This window comes from Puma concolor, chromosome B4 (genome assembly GCF_028749965.1).
Source record: "Puma concolor isolate L17-30 chromosome B4, mPumCon1.1.hap2, whole genome shotgun sequence".
Taxonomy (NCBI): Eukaryota; Metazoa; Chordata; class Mammalia; order Carnivora; family Felidae; genus Puma; species Puma concolor.
Window position 1 is genome coordinate 132,711,936 of NC_141673.1, and position 18,072 is coordinate 132,730,007.

The following is an 18,072-nucleotide window of genomic DNA, read 5'->3' on the forward strand; positions in this document are numbered from 1 at the left end:
CAACAAACATCATCTTTGTTAGAATATCTGGAGTCCGTGTAGCCACAGAAAGGTCTTTTCTTCTCCCTTAGAAACGTTTTCTTTCTTGTGCTTGTTTCACAAATAGTTGAAAGTAGAGCTGCCTTCCACTTTTCTGTTTCAGTTTGTTGCAAGAATGTGTGAGGCACCACCTAACTCGCCTGGTGTGCTTGAGAACTGTAAAATAATAATGAAATCTTGGAGTAGATAAGTTTAATCTATGAGGACTGAAGCCGCCGTTAATTCCCAGGGCCGGACTAACTGTCTAACAAATGGTAAAGTACTTCTTAAGTTGGAATAGGTGATTTGTTTATAGTAGTCCTGTCAGAATGTACACTAGGAAGAATGTCCGCTTTGAGGTTTGTTCTACTGGACAAACTGAATTTGAAATTTAATGACTGTGAATGACTTGTTCATTACAACGTGGTGTTAATTGAGTGAGAGATACTCAGCTACATTGCCTGCTTTTAAAAAATGTCTTTCAGGAGGATGCTTGATTCTTAAAAGTTCTTGTGTTTAAAGGGAATTAGAAGGCTTCTGGAAATGTTAGAGTTGTCACTTTTTGAAATGCTTCATAAGATGCGATAGCTGTCATTATCTTCCATAAATTTGTGCCCAGATAGGTTTTACTGTATACTTGCGTGTTTAATCCAGTGGCTCTCTATTTTTACTGCTTAAAACATGCCTTTTTTCTTTGAAACATTGTTGCCTTAGATGTGAAGTCAGTAAAAATAATTTTATTTCATCTGGCTTGAATAATGTAATAGAGGTTTTTTAAATTAAGTAATGACATGTGATGTAGGTGCCGAATAACACAACTGTCATTGTTTGATAGGTGCCTGGAACTTTGTGTACACTTGCACACAGACACAAGGCAGCTGTTGATAACCCTTTGTCTTCAATGTTTTAGGGCAAATTCTTTGTTCTTGCAATGGAATTTCTAAATAAGCTTTCAGAATGAAATCAAAGGGAGGATTCTAGTGCAATTCTTCATAAACTTCTCAACTATAGATCAGACACTATGATACATAATTTAACTATAGTGAATTCTGCAGAGGGATATTAACTTCCTACTCTAAAGATGGTTACCTCACAATGTGGATTATTAAATAATGTCTTTGCACTCCATGTTGGGAACAATTGGCATTTACATTTAGTCTCTTCTGGGAAGCAGGTTTGGCTATATTTTATAAAATTAGTATGCCTTTAAATTCACACTTTTTTTAGAACACATTTGTCAGCATTACAGAATTTTCTCTCCACAAGGAAATACAAGGACAAGAAAGTTCTAAAGGAATTTAAAGATTTAGAACTTACTTTATTTGATTTAGAGCCAAGTCAACTACTCTAACCATGTTTAAAGTACATGATTTTTCTCTCCTGAAATTAGGATACAATTTCATCCAATTTCAATATGACCTCTATTACGTGGTTAGGTTTTTTCCTTTTTGGAAATCTCTAGACTGGAGATGATCCCTGGAAAGCTTTATATTTTATAATTTGCCACAATGATGCTTTCTTGGGATACTTTGCATCTTTTCAACTCTGTACTGTTTTCAGTTCTTGCCTTTATACTTTTAAGCCTTTCATTGTTAAGTAGGAAAGACGGTTGAGACTCCTATGACTGTAGCAGCAATGAAGGTCTGATATAGAATACATTCAAAGAAAGCACTCATCCATTGAATTTGGCCTGATCACTGTAGATATTCATGCTTCGTTGTTCTGATAATGGAAGTGGAATTTAATAAGTGGTCAACTTTCCTAGTTCGAGTTTAATTTTTTTAAATTTGCTTTCCCTACCCTTTTGGAGAAATGTGAGTGTAATGTTGTAAAACTGGGCAACAGAAGAGGGAAAAGGAATTGACAGAGGTCCCTAAGTCTAGACTAGGGTAATGAATATATAATTGAGTTGATTATCGCAGACTTTTGACTGCATTAGTTCACTGTGAAGATCTAGTCTGCATTTTTGTTATTTTATTGAACCATTCTATTATTTATTCACATTTCCCCCAGAGGAGAGCGTATTGACAGTCTGAGAAAAGCAGTGACATAAACATTTTTTCCCAAATAAACTTTTAAAAATTGACAAATTCCCATTTTTTTCCAATTTTTCCTATTATATTGATGATCTCATTGGCCTAAATCCCCAGAGGTGAAATTGTTAGGTAAAGGACATGCCTGTTTTTAAGATTCTGGGGACATATTATCAAATTGCTTTCCAGAAAGATAAGTCTCCCCCAGAGTAAGCTACTGCAGATTTCCCCACACTCTTCGTCAACATTGAGTAACATCAGTGCATTTTTTGTCAGTCTAAGTACAAACATATTTTAAAACTTGTATTTCTTGAGTTTCTAATAAGTGTGATTTTTTTCCCATTCCTTGGCTTTTAAATTTAGATTTTATTTTTATCAGAGCTATACTTGGTTTAAAGATTCAGCAGTCTGTAGGACTTATTTTGAAAAATAGCTGACTTCCATACTCCTCCCTCCCCACAGCCCACCTCACAGAAGTAACCACCTTTCTCTCCCAGGCTGATTCGTTTTCTGTTTTCTTCCATAGTAGTGCTAGAGAGCAAGCCTGGATTGCCACTTCCCACTTCCACAGTCGCAGGCAGTATGTGTTGGTTTCCTGCTGTGGAGGGCGAAGATGTGCTTTTCTTCCCCACACCTAACCTCTTCTGTACGCATGCACATCCCCTTCGGTGTCTCGGGGGAGTTGACTCCTTTCATCACCTTTCTTGGGTCTAACCCCACCCTTCCCTCTCCTCAGGAGCCACCATTTGCTGGGCCTTTGAGGGAGGGGGTTTGAAGAATCCCTGTAGAGTCACTTTAGTGTTTCCAGAGGAATGAATATGAAAGTGTGTTGTGTCTGCCATCTTTCACTGCAAGTCCTTTCCTGTGTCTTTATTATTATTTTTCTTTCTTGTGTCTTTAGCGGTCATTTTTATAAAATTATCCTTAAAATTACGGGCTATGGAGTCATGACTGTCTGGATTTGAGTCCCAGTTTTGCTCTTTAGTAGTTTTGTGACCTTAGACAGTGGGCTAAATCTCCAGGCCTCATATGCTACCTATGGTAGGGAGTCGTGGTGAGACATAAACGGGATGAGGGATGTAAAGAGCTTTTCACAGTACCTGCTGCCAGGCAATATCGTCCTGTCTGCCAGGGAGTTAGTGAGAACACAGATGTGGTTGTGGCTGTTATTGTTACTCTTGGGAATTTCTTGCTCATGGCCATTGCCCACATTTCCAGTGGAGTGCTTGTGTTTTTCTTCGTGATAAGAGGTACCTTTGATATAGCCTGTCCCTGGTCTTTTGTTTTTCTTTATGGTACTTGGGGTGTGTCATCATATGCATGCTATTTCATGTCGTGATCTCTACCACTCTTACCAGATTTGTATTTTTCAGGGATACCTGGTGGTGGTAAGAAAGAAGGGTATGTGTGCAGCAGAATTGGAGATTAGCATAGTAATTGAGGCATTTGGTGAGGGAGGACCTCAGGGACCCAATGAAGGAGTGATTATTTTCATCATGTAGGAGAAATAATTTTTCTAACTCTTGAAGTGTATCTTAACACTGTTTATTTTGTGGACAGATTACCTCAATTTGTAAAAGCATTCTTGAATGTTCTTCTCATCATATACCCAGATGGGTTTCATCTGAAAACTTTGAGCTTTCGGTTTGTTTCAACTTCAACACTTGTTTCTCCGAAATTAGATCCAAAATTGATTCTTGAGGGATAAGATTTATCATCTCTTCTAAGTTAATGCCATGTTAATAAATTTACTTTCTTTTGAATATCATATATACTACTGAAATGGTAGATATGTTGATATTTCAAAGCCGTAGTTATAGATAATTAACTCAGCCTTTTAAGTTTATTTGATTTGGCTAGTTTGTCCTTTTAGGCAATATTGATTTATTGTTTATTTTTTTGTTTTACCTTAGGTTTATAATTAATTAACTTTATGGTTTTTTAAATAACAGTTCATCTAAACTCGTTCTCTCCACAGATTCGGACCAGGATGTAGCCCTCAAACTTGCCCAGGAGCGAGCCGAAATAGTTGCTAAATATGACAGAGTAAGTATTCAGATTTACTCTTTGAGTCTGTTTTATCAGAAAAAACATATAAATAGAAATGGATTTGTTTTTTGGAGAGCTTGAATTACAGAAGCAGTTTATTTATTTCATGTGACCTTTGAAGTCATCTTTATTCTCTCTTCTTCCCTCTGCTCCAACCACCCTGGTCTCTTGCTGTTCTCCCTACACACTGAGCTTTGCGCTGGCCGTTTTTTCTGCCCAGAACGTTATATCCTAGATAGTCTCAGACCTCATTGTCTCACCTTTTTCCGATCTTTACCCAGATGCTACCTTCTTTGTGAGATCTTCTCTGACCACACTGTGTAATAGCAAATACCCCCTCCTTCCCCGGCTCTCTGGGTCCCTGTTCTCTCCTTTCTCTTTCACCACAGCACTTATGTCAGCATACTTTATATTACGCTTACTTTGTTTTTCGTCTACTCTCACTCCTAGAATGTAAATGGAGGGTAAGAATACCTTTTGTTTGATTTACTCTTATATTCTGAATATCTAGAATAGTTTCTGACTCATGCTAGGTATTCAATAAATATTTGAATATGTTAGTATATAAAATTAAATACCCATTTTATTTATAATTTATATGTGGTATTAAAATTTTAACACGGATCTGAAAATTTGAACTTATACATTATATATAATCTCCATTAGCATTTTATCTCTTTGTTAGTTATGAAATCTGGTTTTTGATGCTTTAGAAAATTACAGTTGTTGACAGTTCACATGTCTCCTCATTATTACTTTACCTCTTGAGGTCTGTAATGGGTTGTAGGCAGTGATTTATAAATGTCATGTTTTATATTTATATCACTTGCATGTAATTTCATATCTGTTGCTTTTGATTATTTGTGAGAATAACAGGAGCATCAAATTATAGAAAGTCATCTGGACTGTGCCCTGCCCCCAGGGAGGCATACAGGCGGTGCTCAACTTAACAGCTATGTTCCCGGAGTTCGTTTTTAAATTGGTTGTTTGGAACAACCTGACACAAATTCCCATTATTGTGAATAGATTTTAGTGTGATCTATGAAAAACCTAATTAATTTATTTAACTGCTTAACTAACTTAAAATCAGTAGAAATGTCATTCATTCATGTTTGTATGAATTTTTTTTCCATGCAGTTAACACTTAGTGACTGGGCTAGCCGTTGTACAGTCATTGATAAAATACATGCAGATGGAGGGGTCCACAAGACAGTTGGGTATGAGTCTGAAATGTGATGGGTTGGTGTAGACATTTGGGGTTCCTACTAATCAGTGCTAGTTCACGGCCTCAGAAGTACAATGAGAAGAGCAGTGGTCTGAGGGCAGGGCTCTGGGCACACTGAGAGGGATCTGTGAAGACCCATCAAAAGAAGAGTTGGATGGTATGGGGAGAGCCAAGAGAGGCTGGTGTCATGGAGCTTGAGGCATGGGGAATGTGCAACACTGACGGGCACACCGAGCAGAGTCCTCTAGATAAGAACCGAGCAGTGTCCACTGGATTGGACAATGGAAGATCATTTTTGACCTTGGCAAGAATCATGTCCAGGCTGATGTAGCTATGAAGTAGAGAGACAAGGTGGATAGCTTACTGTTCTGAGAAGTTTGGATGAGAAGGCATGAAAGAGTTTTTTTTCCAAGACAGGTTGATTCAAAAACATTGAAGTTTGGCAGTTCCTTCCCGAGTGGCTTTCTTGCCCTTCGTTGCTCCCACGTCCCCAGTTGGCTTCTCACAGGAACCCAGGTCTGATAAATCAGGGCTTAGCTGCATGTCAGTTCTTGCTGACATATGGGACCTTCTGAAGCCTGTACCCAGGAAATGGTGATTCTATTACCAAAAGTCGTTTTTTTAAAAAGTTAATTTAGGGTGATAATGCCTGATTTCTAGCTCTTTATAAAAAATAACTCTTGTGACCTTTTTATTCTGAATAATTATTCAGTTTTATAAATTCCCAGTCATATCCTTCTTTGTTCCCTATTACAGGGACGAGAAGGTGCAGAGATTGAACCTTGGGAGGATGCTGATTACCTTGTTTACAAAGTCACGGACAGATTTGGCTTTTTACAGTAAGTTGTATCGATTGAAAGTTAACTTTTTATTATGATGTTTCTATGGTGACCCATTATATTGATTTTCTTTATTTTTAATAGCCCTGCTATGAAGGAGATGCCCGGACTGGTCCTGCAGTGTGCTTTTTGTTATTAAATTCCTAGCATTTTTAACCTCTATGATTAAAATTGAACTACAGTTAAGAATACAATTTTTAATATTTGTTGTATTTTAGTAGGGACATAAAGTGCAATAAATGAGTTGTATCAATAATTTAGCAGAATTAAATGGAAATGAATAACACTTTGTATTTCAGAAATAATTACAAAACATTTCATTTTATGTAAATGCGTTTTAAAAATAATTAGCAATTAGAACTTTAGTGTTATGCAGCCTAAATATGAGCAATGAAAAGCACTGCTGTTGATCTTTCCTATAGTTATAAATGTCTCCATGTTATTGCTTCTCAAAATTAATTCCATTTATCCTGAGTATGTTATGTAAAGAGTTGAGGGAGGTCTAGACTACTATAAAGTAAAGTGGCTGAAGTGGTGTTGACTCTTGGAAACATCTCGCTCGTGACGAGCATCTGCCCGCTCTGGTTCTGGCATTGTTTAGGCGGATTCCCACAGGCTGGAGACTCCTCATCATCTCTACAGTTTGTTTGGTTCCATCCAATTTAGTGATTAATTTCTCGTTCAAATTTATTTTTTTCCCACTCTGATTTATTATAAAGTATAAATTGAAAAGGGTTTTTCAATTTATGATACATGATTACATTTTGGAGAAAAAATGTAATTTCTTGATAGTTCATAGCAGCAACTTGTAGTACTCAGACTTTGTTTTCTCCTTCTGTTGAGTTTTGTTGCATTTAGGAAGTATTTTTTTGTATCATGTTTTTCTTTGGGTTGAACAAGCAAACAAATTAACAGAAACAGTTCTGGGAGTTGGAGAATGCCCTTTCTTGTGGCTTTGCTGCTATCAGATAACACTTTAGTGCCTCATCTATAAAGCAGAATCAGTTACTGCTCTGCGTACCTAGAGTATAGTTGAAGCTTTGAAGAAGTGAAACGATAGAGTACTATATAAAGGTGTGGACAAATTTAAGGTGTTATTATTATACCTAATGACATTAGCATAACCAGAGTGTTCTCCTGAGTAGTTATAATTAGAAGACTCAGAACTTCAACAGACCGACAGAGCAATGTTTAACTATGATGAAATACTGTTCTCAAATTAAACCCCCACTTCCACTTTTTTTTTTTTTTTAATAAATCAAACTTAGCCACAAATGTGTCAGGAAATGATTGCATGTTTGTGTGGGTTAGTGTGCAGAACCGAGGTATGTGACTGAAGGATAATTTGCACATTTAGCCCTGTCAGGATCAGTAGGTCCCAAAATTGCCTGCACGTTAGAATCAGCTGGGAATTAAAAATAAATAAATTTCTGGGCTCTATCCCAGATTTTGATTCAGAAGGTGAAATATAACTCAGCTGATTTTGACCTCCTTTGTATATTTGGTATATTGTATATACAATATATTGGAAGTGAACCACTAGAAGAGATGTTTGTATCATAAAATGGTCTAATGTAATACTACATATGAAAGAAACTGCATTCCAAAAGGATCTAATAATTACCTAAAACCTCATTTCTCATTGCTTGAAACAACATGTTTAGTCAATCAATAATTTATCTTAATAATATTAGCCACTGGGGCGCCTGGGTGGCGCAGTCGGTTAAGCGTCCGACTCCAGCCAGGTCACGATCTCACGGTCTGTGAGTTCGAGCCCCGCGTCAGGCTCTGGGCTGATGGCTCAGAGCCTGGAGCCTGTTTCCGATTCTGTGTCTCCCTCTCTCTCTGCCCCTCCCCCGTTCATGCTCTGTCTCTCTCTGTCCCAAAAATAAATAAACGTTGAAAAAAAATTTTTTTAAATAAAAAAAAAATAATAATAATATTAGCCAGTATTCATCGAGCACTTACTGTGTGCCAGGCACTGTTCTAAGCCTTTTACATGGATAACTCTTTGATTCCTCTCAAAAACTCCTTGGGATAGGCGCTCTTATTTATCCTTTTTTTAGATGAAACTGAAGCAGAAAGAAGTCGGGCAACTGGCCCACGTTGTGTTGACAGTAGGTGTCCGATGAGGGATGTAGTTTTGCAGCAGGGCCTGTCTTCCGGATTGTGCATCACCACCCTCCTGTGTGTTCAGTAAGAGAAACACAGAAGTGCCTTGAGATGCCTAGAAAGAAAATCGAAAGGGGAAAAGGAGGGCCTAAAGAGGACACCGTTGAAAGCGACTGCTTGTGTGAAGGTATAGTTGGATAGCTCAGTTCACCACTCCTCGGAAAATGAAGCCAACTGGCACCGGTTCTCATATGATCACGCTCACTTTTTAAATTTATACTGTGATGCAGTTTTGAAGCATCCGGCGCAAATGAAAATAATGAAGCATAGAAATGGATTTTAGTGTAATGTTAGGCTTCATTAAATTTCACCAAAGTCATAGATTTTTTGTTACAACGCCTAATTTAAGTAAGACGCTTTCTCTAGAGGTTGCTGCTGGTGCCTTTCATTGCTTATCACTGTAGCCTGAAGAAGTGTTTTTGCACTATTGAATAAAGTCCCTTGGTCTAGGCATTTAGACACTGCGTTCTGTCACACCTTGATCAAAGAGCATTTCTTTCTGCTGTTTTAGTTCTTTGCAATTTTGATTGGTTCTGCGGTGAATTCAGGTTGTAAGTGTCAGTGTCAATACAGTACAATAGCCAGAAGTCACTTTGTAATCTTCTTTGAAGGCTGCTGACTTCATATCTAATTACAGTTTTAGTGACTTAAATTACTTGCTATGATATGTGAAGAAGGCATGTATTTGTATTCACAAATACAGTATAGGACTAACGTGGTTTTATAATAGATTTCACAATAAATATAAAAACTGTTGCCAAACCAGCCTGGCTCGATGCTGCAACAGGAAGGTCTTTGTTTAGTATTCAGAGATGGGGGTTAGCCCCGGTCCGCGTCCCTGCGACAGGGTTACTTACATCCGGAGAATGGAGAAATCAAGCTTAGTGAAGAGTTAGAGAACTTGCAACATTTGTATCAAAAGTAGTCACCACTCGTCTGTTTAGTGAAGAATGCTTGGAATTTGGACATGATAGATCGAGCTTTTAGGTCATAAGTTATTTATAGAATTAGAAGGAAATCGTATCAAAAATAAAGATAAAATTAATGTGAAGCTTTAGATTTTTAACTAATCAAAATGTGTATATAAAGTTTAGCAGATTGTAGTTTACTATGACTACATAAATATTTGGAAACCAAAATAAAGGTGTTTTTGTTTTCATAGGACATCTGTTTTGATGACAAGAGCTTGAGAACTTTTCTACCCGACCGATCCTTTTGATTAGAGTTAAATCTAAATTTAGACAAAATTTACTTCAAAACAAAATTTAGTCAATATATTTAACTTACAGATTTTAACAAGTGTTAAGTTGCCAAATGAAAGTTTATCTCACAGAAATATGCCAAAAATTACAGTCACATACACTCTCGTTAATAATTCTTTTAAGTTTAAAACAGATGAAAATAGATGCAGTTAAGGCCCCTCTCTTTCCAGGGATGACTGTGTTGTTTTTATTTGCTGTGTTTCTATGAGGCATAGCTTCTTGCTGTCAGCTTGGTGTTTTCTTTAAGCAACTTCTGTGTGTCTCATTCATAGAGGACAGACCTTTGTTTTGCTTTGTTTTTAAGTTTGTCTACTTATTTTGAGAGAGGGGGAGAGAGAGCACAGGCGAGCAGGGGAGGGGCAGACGGAAAGGGAGAGAATTCCAAGCAGGTTACACCCTCTGCGCCCACCGAGATGCGGGGTTCAGTCCCACAGCTGTGAGATCATGACCTGAGCTGATATCAAGAGTCAGACGCTCAACTGACTGAGCCAACTAGGTGCCCCCAAACCTTTGTTTTTTAAAGTAGGGGTAGGCAAACATTTTCTGTGAGGAGCCAGATAGTAAATATTTTTGGCTTTGTGGACCGCATGATCTTTGTCATAACTATTCAACTCTACTGTCGTGGCATGAAAACAACCTCAGACAACACATGACTGAGCGTGGCGGTGTTCCGTTGAACCTTTCTTTACTCACAAGAGCAGGCCGTGGACCAGATTTGATCCTGGGGCTGTAGTTTGCTAACTGAAGGAATACTCTGCACTCATGCAGATTTTGGTCTTTCTTTTACTTGATGGATATTTAGGTGCCAGATAAAGATGCACAGATGCATGCAGCATGGGGTCACCGTTTTTTCGTACACTGACTCAGCAACGTGTAGTGTACTCCTTCCTCACACCTGCCAGCTGCTGTGCCTGAGGCTGGTGCTGTGACTCACATCTGTATCCTAGACATTGTGTGTAGCTTTCGGTTCGGCAGCAATCCCCTCCTTGCTTTTTCCTTGGAAGGCTGTGAAAATTAATGCTTGCCATCACAGAGATTTGAAGAGGAAAAGTTCTGTGGAGATCAGTGCTGTGCACACAGCAGATTTCATATAAAAAGTGTCAGGTACGGAGTAATAGTGCAGGAAAATCCATTGTAGGAAAACTTGACCACATTCTTGCTCTTTCGTCCATCTAAGGAGTTTCAAGACTGTTTTCACAATTCAACATACAGCAGGTATGGGGTGAATGGACCTCATCATAAATAAAGCCACATATGACAAACCCACAGCTAACATCATACCCAGTGGTTAGAAGCTGAGGCTTTTCCTGCAGAAACAAGACAGAGATGCCCACTTTTGCCACTTTTATTCACATAGTACTGGAAGTTCTAGTCAGCACAGTTAGACAAGAAAGAGAAATAAAAGGCATCCAAACTGGAACAGAAGAAGTAAAGCTATCTCTTTTTGCAGATGATAGGATCTTATATATAGAAAACCTGAGACTCCACCAAAGAATTGTTGAAACTGATAAGTGAATTCAGTAAAGTTGCAGGATACAAAATCAATATATAAATTAGTTGCATTTTTATTTTTATTTAAAAAAATTTTTTTAACGTTTTACTTATTTTTGAGACAGGGAGAGACAGAGCATGAACAGGGGAGGGTCAGAGAGAGAGGGAGACACAGAATCTGAAACAGGCTCCAGGCTCTGAGCTGTCAGCACAGAGCCCGACGCGGGGCTCGAACTCACGGACCAAGAGATCATGACCTGAAGTCGAAGTCGGCCGCTTAACCGACTGAGCCACCCAGGCACCCCTAGTTGCATTTTTATATGTGAGTGCCAGATGAATGCAAATGCAACTAGTTTTTATATACTAGTAAAAACTATCAAAAAGAGAAGAAAATAATCCTGTTTATAACTGCATAAAAAAATAAGATAGAAGATCTAGGAATCAGTTTAGCCAAGGAGAAAAAGAATTACACTCTGAAAACTCTAAGATGTTGATGAAAGAAATGGAAGATGACACAAATAAATGGAAAGAAATTCCATACTCATGGATTGGAAGAATTAATTTTGTTGAAATATCCATACTAACCAAAGCTATCTACAGATTCAGTATACTGTCTATCAAAATTCCAGTGGCATGTTTCACAGAAATAGTACATGGACAATCCTAAAACGTGTATGGAGCCACAAAAGACCGAAATAGCTAAAGCAGTCTTGAGAAAGAAGAGCAAAGCTGGAGGCATCACACTTCATGATTTCAAAGTATATTACAAAGCTCTAGTAGTCAAAACATTATGGTATAGCCACAAAAATAGAGACATAGAGCATTGGAACAGACATGAGAGTCCAGAAAGAAACCTGCGCATGTATGGTCATTTAATTTACTACAGTAGGGAAAGGACAATTTCTTTAATAAGTGGCAGTGGGGGCACTGGGCAGGCACAGGCAGCAGAATGAGTGGATTAAAGGCTTGAATGTAAGACCTGAAACCATAAAACTTCTAGAAGAAAACGTAGGCACAAAGCTCCTTGACATTGGTTTTGGCTGTGATTTTGTGGATCTGATACAAATAGCAGAGGCAACAAAAGCAAAAATAAACAAATGGGACTACATCTCACCAAAAAGCTTTTGTACAGCATATAAAAAGGCAGCGTACCTGGGACGCCTGGGAAGCTCAGTCGGTTGAGCATCCGACTTTGGCTCAGGTCATGATCTCGCGGTTGGTGAGTTCAAGCCCCGCGTTGGGCTCTGTGCTGACAGCTCGGAGCCTGGCGCCTGCTTCGGGTTCTGTGTCTCCCTCTCTGTCTGCCCCTCCACCGCTCATGGTCTGTCTCTCTCTCTCTGTCAAAAATAAATAAACATTAAAAAAAAATTTTTAAAAAGGCAATGCACCAAATGGGAGAAAGTATTTTCAAATTAGGTATCTGATAAGGGGTTAATATCCAAAATATATAAAGAACTCCTACAACTAAGTAGCAAAACACAGTCAAATTAAATAATGGTCAAAGACCCTGAATAGACATCTTCCCAAAGAAGACATACACATGGCTAACAGGTGCATGAAAAGATGGTTAACATCACCAGTCATCAAGGAAATGCAAATTAAAATCACAATGAGATAATGAGATATCACCTCACACCGGTTAGAATAGCTATTATCAAAAAGACAAGAAGTAACAAGTGTTGGCAAGGATGTGGAAAAAAAGGGACCCTTGTGTACTGCTGGTAGGAACGTAAATTGGTGCGGCTACTGTGGAAAACAGTAGGGAGGTTCCTCAAAAAATTAAAAATAGAACTACAGTGTGATCCACCAATTCTACTTCTGGGTATTTATCCAAAGGGAAATCACAGTCTCAGAAGGATTTTTGTTTTCTGTGTTCACTGCAACATTATTTGCAATAGCCAAAACATGGAAACAACCTTAGTGTTCATTGATAGATGAATGGATAAAGAAAATGTGTGTACACACACACACACACACACACACACACACACACACACACACACACACAGAGGCATATTATTCAGCCACAAAAAAGAATGGAATTTTACCATTTATGATGACATGGATGGACCTTGAGGACATTAAGTGAAATAAATCAGATAGAGAAAGACAAATACTGTATGTTATCATTTATATGTGGAATTTGAAACAAACAAGCAACAAACAAATGAACTTACAAATACAGAGAACAGGTTGGTGGTTGCCAGAGGCCAGATGGGGGATGGTGGCTGTGGGAGGTAGGCACATGAGTGAATGTGATCAAAAGGTACAAATTTCCAGTTATAAGGTAGGTAAGTGCTGGGAATGTAGTGCACAGCATGGTGATGATAGTTAATATTTGTATATTTTAGAGTTGCTAAGGGAGTAGATCTTAAAAGTTTTCATCAAAAGGAAAAAAGCCAAAAACTTGTAACCGTGTGTGGTGATGGATGTTAACTTAATATAGTAATCATTTTGTAATATATACATATGTCAAATTGTTGTGCATGAGTTCGAGCCCCACATCGGGCTCTGTGCTTACAACTCAGACCCTGGAGGTGGCTTCAGATTCTGTGTCTCCCGCTCTCTTCTGCCCTTTTCCTACTTGTGTCGGTCTCGTTCTCAAAAATAAACATTAAAAAAAGAAAATTAAAAAAAATCACTATGTTGTACACCTAAAACTAGTGTAATGTTATGGTCAGTTATATCTCAAACAAAAAATTTAAGGAATAAATTTTTAAAATGCATATAAATAAAGGCTTGGTTAGTAGGAGTTAGTAGGGATATGATGGAGGTGCTGCATAGACAATCAGATCCTGGTGGGGTTGTGACAGGGCAAAAGGAAACAATGTAAAACATTGAGGTGGAGGGAGATCCTAGACCAAGTGTGTCTACTTTTGGAGTTTGCCTAAGACTTACTTTGGATATATGTATATATATCCAAATGTATATATATATATATCCAAAAATATATATATAGTATTTATATCCACATATATATATATAATCCAAATATATATATGTATATATCCAAATATATATATGTGTATATATTTGCATATATGTGTGTGTGTGTGTGTGTGTATATTTGGATTATATATATGTGTGTGTATATACATGTGTATATATACATATACTTACACACACACACACATTCCTGCATGTCTCTGTCCCAGGGGTTTCAGTAGTATGGTTTGATGTTAAGATGGAGTGGGATGCTGAGGGCAGTCCTGTCTCATCTTGAATTTCACCAGTGCATTCTGTAGGACCTGCCCAACATAGGCCACGTAGCCTGAGCCGATACATGGTCCACACCATTCTACAGACAAATACAAAACTTGGTTCTGATTCAGTGTTTAGAATAGGCACAGCAAAATGTGTGGGTCTTGTTTAGTAAATAGAAGAACGCCACAGAAATGTACCCGGCACCTTCAGAGAACTCGTCCTTTGGTAGGCAGCCGGAGTTGGCACTTCATTTGCAGTCAGGAAGGTTCAAGTAGGCAGTTACCAGGATCTGTTCACATCAGCTGCACGAGAAACTGCTGTTGCCCAGGGCAGCCCGCTCGCTCCAGAAACACCTGTCGTGGTGTGCACAAAGGGTGCCAGACGTTCCTGTGCTTTCGGGACATCTCTGCTGACCCCTTCACCTAAGAAATAGATTCCAGCGGCGTTGATAAGCCCTTTTCTGCCAACAGTTGAGGAATGGATGGATGCGCTTTTAAACCAGAAGTTACGTGCTGTGCCATTCATACCTCAATGGCTGCAGGGATCAGGGACATGTAGACTGTGAGCACAATGGAAGACATAAAAAACCCAAGGTGTGGACACTTGACATTTTTTTAAAAAAAGACTTTTCTATTAAATCCTCAGAGGTGTTTTTTCTTTTCTCAAGAGTTGGTTTCTCAGCCTCTTCCTCATCTTCTCCTGCATAATCTGAAGGTCTTGTCCATCTTCGTTTGAACCACAGGGTTTGATAGTTTTGAGCATCTCTGTATTAGACTGAGTGACTGTGACTTAGTGAAAATGCTGGTTTTCTTATCTCTGAAATGAGGGGTTTGGACTCTCTCTCTACCACCTGTTTCAGCTATTACACTTTTTGTCAGTTCCATTGCTATATATTGGTTTGTGGTTCACCTAAGGACTCTTCAGAGTAGCAAGCATGCCTTTGGAAATACTAGACTCTTGAATACTAATGCGTTGCACTCTTAAAAATGGGATTTTGTGGTTCAAGAGAAATGAAGACAAGAATCTATGTATCATTGCCAAGACATCAATACTGCTGAGGTAGCAATTGAAAGCACATAACTTTGTTATAGACAGTGCCTTGTCTTTATACTTTGGGCAGTTAATACAAGAGTCTTAGCATGTTTTAGGTTAGGGGTGGTATCACAGAATTACAGTATTCGAAAAATGAATTTCATCTTTTGTTGTACATTTAAAAATCTCATCCCCATTAAAGTTTTGGCAAATGAAGCTTTCCTGATTTATAGAGTTAGATTTTTCTTTTCATTTAATTTTTTTTTTTTTTTAATGCTTCTTTATTTTGGTAGAGGGAGACAAAGTGCGAGTGGGGGAGTCAGACAAAGTGCGAGTCAGAGAAAGGGAGACACAGAATCCGAAGCAGGCTCCAGGCTCTGAGCTATCAGCACAGAGCCCAACGCAGGGCTGGAACCCTCAAACTGTGAGATCATGACCTGAGCTGAAGTCGGACACTTCACCGACTGAGCCGCCCAGGTGCCCCTAGATTTTTCTTTTTAATTCATCAATCTATTGGAGGTAATTTTGTTCCCTTATACCATTTTTTTTAAGCCAATCATTTGTTATAGGCCATGGTTTGAACCAGAGAGTTGAGGAGATGGTATAGAGTAGGGGGTCACCTTCAGCTCACTACCTGTTTCTGTAAACATTTTGCGGGACTAAAACTGCATGCCGTCTTCATATTGTCTATGTCTGCTCGCACGTTACAGCATCAGAGTTTAATAGTCATGAAAAAGGCTGTATGGTCTGCAAAGCCTAATATATTTACTGTTTAAATGGTTACCTTCACAGAAGAAGGTTCCTGCCCTCCTGTCTACAGCAGTGTTGTCCAGTAGGACTTTTTGGCAATTTTAAGACCATTCTTCCTATATACGCACTATTGAAAACAGTAGCCTCTGTCAACATGACTGTCTTGCGCTTGTACTGTGGCTGAATTTAACATTTAAGATTAAATAGCTACATGTGGCTAGAAATGACTGTCTTGGACAGTGTATGTCTAGAGATTTAAAGAGAGGGGCCATTGTGGTTACAAAATAGCCAGTTGTTTTATATTGAATTTGGTAGAGTGGAAGCTTATGTAGTTTGATCCATTCTTGTGATGACAGACAAATGGTCGTATATCATAGGTACCTGTAGGTATATAATTTTTAAAAAGTTCACTGTGGAGGGTCCTGGGTGGCTCAGTTGGGTAAGTGTCCGATTTGATTTCACCTTAGGTCACGATCTCACAGTTCATGGGTTCAAGCCCCACATCAGGCTCTGCACTAACAGCATGGAAACTGCTTGGAATTCTCTCTTTGCCTCTCTCTCTGCCCTGTCCCTGCTCACCCGTGCAAGCACTCTCTCTCTTGCTCGCTCTCTCTCTCAAATAAGCTTAAAAAATAAATAAATAAAAATAAAAAGCTACTGTGATCTCCACTATTTCACATTTACTGTTCTTCCTTTGCAGCGAGGAGGAGCTCCCATATCATAATGCGGCTGTGGAACGGGTGAGTCCAGCTCCACATTTATTTTTCGTTTCTAGTGAGTTATGTTTATCAGAGGGATAAAATCCACCACCTCTGTGATTTTGAGTGCCGGCTTATATGTAAATGGTATAGGCATTGTTCGAGTTTGACCCAGAGTATACCACAGTAAGGAAGGAATTAATGGTGAAATAATTTTAGGAGGTTTTTGGAACTTCTGATAGATAGTTGAGAAAAAAAGAAAGGTAGCAGTCATCAGAGACTTGTATGCTAGACAGTTAGCTCTCAGTCTAGGACCCAGTCCACTTCTCATTCATGCTTTGAATGCAGAGCCCTTTCAGAGCATGGTTGCTGGGACCTTCTTCCGTCTGTTAGGTCAGACTCTCTGGGCAGGAACTCAGGACATCTGCGGAAAGCTTCTGAAGCGATTCTCAGGCACTCTTTGGCTAATAAAGCACCATTCTAGACCCATAGTTTTTTGTTTCAGAACTGTTCCATGAGGCTGTATCAAATTTCCTACAAACAACAACAACAAAACTTTGCCTTATTCAAGTAAGTCTTTTAGCTTTTAAGGACTTAGAGAAATCTTACGTATAGTAAACCTGTCACTGTTTTTAAGCTTAGTGTTTCCACCTTTCTTCATTATACTTGGTTGGCTAGGGAGTTGGTTCCATAGGTGCATGTGCATGAGAACTAGAGATTGAGTGGTTTTTTTCTTTTTAATTTTTTTACTATTTATTTTTGAGAGAGAGAGAGAGAAAGAGTGCGAGCAGGGGGAGGGGTGGGGGGGGGGGAGGCATAGAATCCAAAGCAGGCTTTAGGCTCTGAACTGTCAGCACAGAGCCCGACATGGGGCTTGACCCCACAAATTGTGAGATCATGACCTGAGCTGAAGTCGACACTTAACCGACTGAGCCACCCAGGTGCCCCAAGATTCAGTGTTTTAAGGTTCATCAGATGTTCCCTCCCCATCTCTGTTTTTTTCTGTACCAAAAAGTGAATTGCAGAATGAAAGGCAGGCTATTTATTGGGATTATCTTCAGTTTGTGTATGTTTGATGTGGGAAGGAGGCTGGGTTTCAGATAATAGAGGTAAAAATATTGTAATGAGAATTTGAAAAATACTTTAGAAAATCTCTCTAAAATCAAAAATTTCTGAAAAAAAATGAAGCATACCTTTAAGATGTAGACAAAATTGCCATTGATATATATGAAAATCATTAGAGGTACTTCCTAGAGTTGAATTGTCATGTGACTGCCTCATTCTCTCCCAGTACCATAA

At 38.7% G+C, this 18,072-nt stretch overlaps 1 protein-coding gene across 11 annotated transcripts in view; it reads left to right on the forward strand.

Moving 5' to 3' along the window:
• The window catches only part of USP6NL (USP6 N-terminal like), a 245,065-nt gene that overhangs the window by 150,615 nt on the left and 76,378 nt on the right, over positions 1 to 18,072 (forward strand). For 6 of the 11 annotated variants that reach the window (XM_086714968.1, XM_086714971.1, XM_086714967.1 and 3 more), the window contains 3 exons: positions 4,030 to 4,097; positions 6,082 to 6,164; positions 16,776 to 16,815. In XM_086714968.1, coding sequence (XP_086571094.1) covers positions 4,030 to 4,097; positions 6,082 to 6,164; positions 16,776 to 16,815 — 191 coding nt within the window. Of the gene's footprint in view, positions 1 to 40; positions 294 to 4,029; positions 4,098 to 6,081; positions 6,165 to 16,775; positions 16,816 to 18,072 lie in introns of those variants that run through there. The other 5 variants (XR_015254038.1, XM_086714966.1, XM_025930664.2 and 2 more) reach the window with 4 other exon arrangements.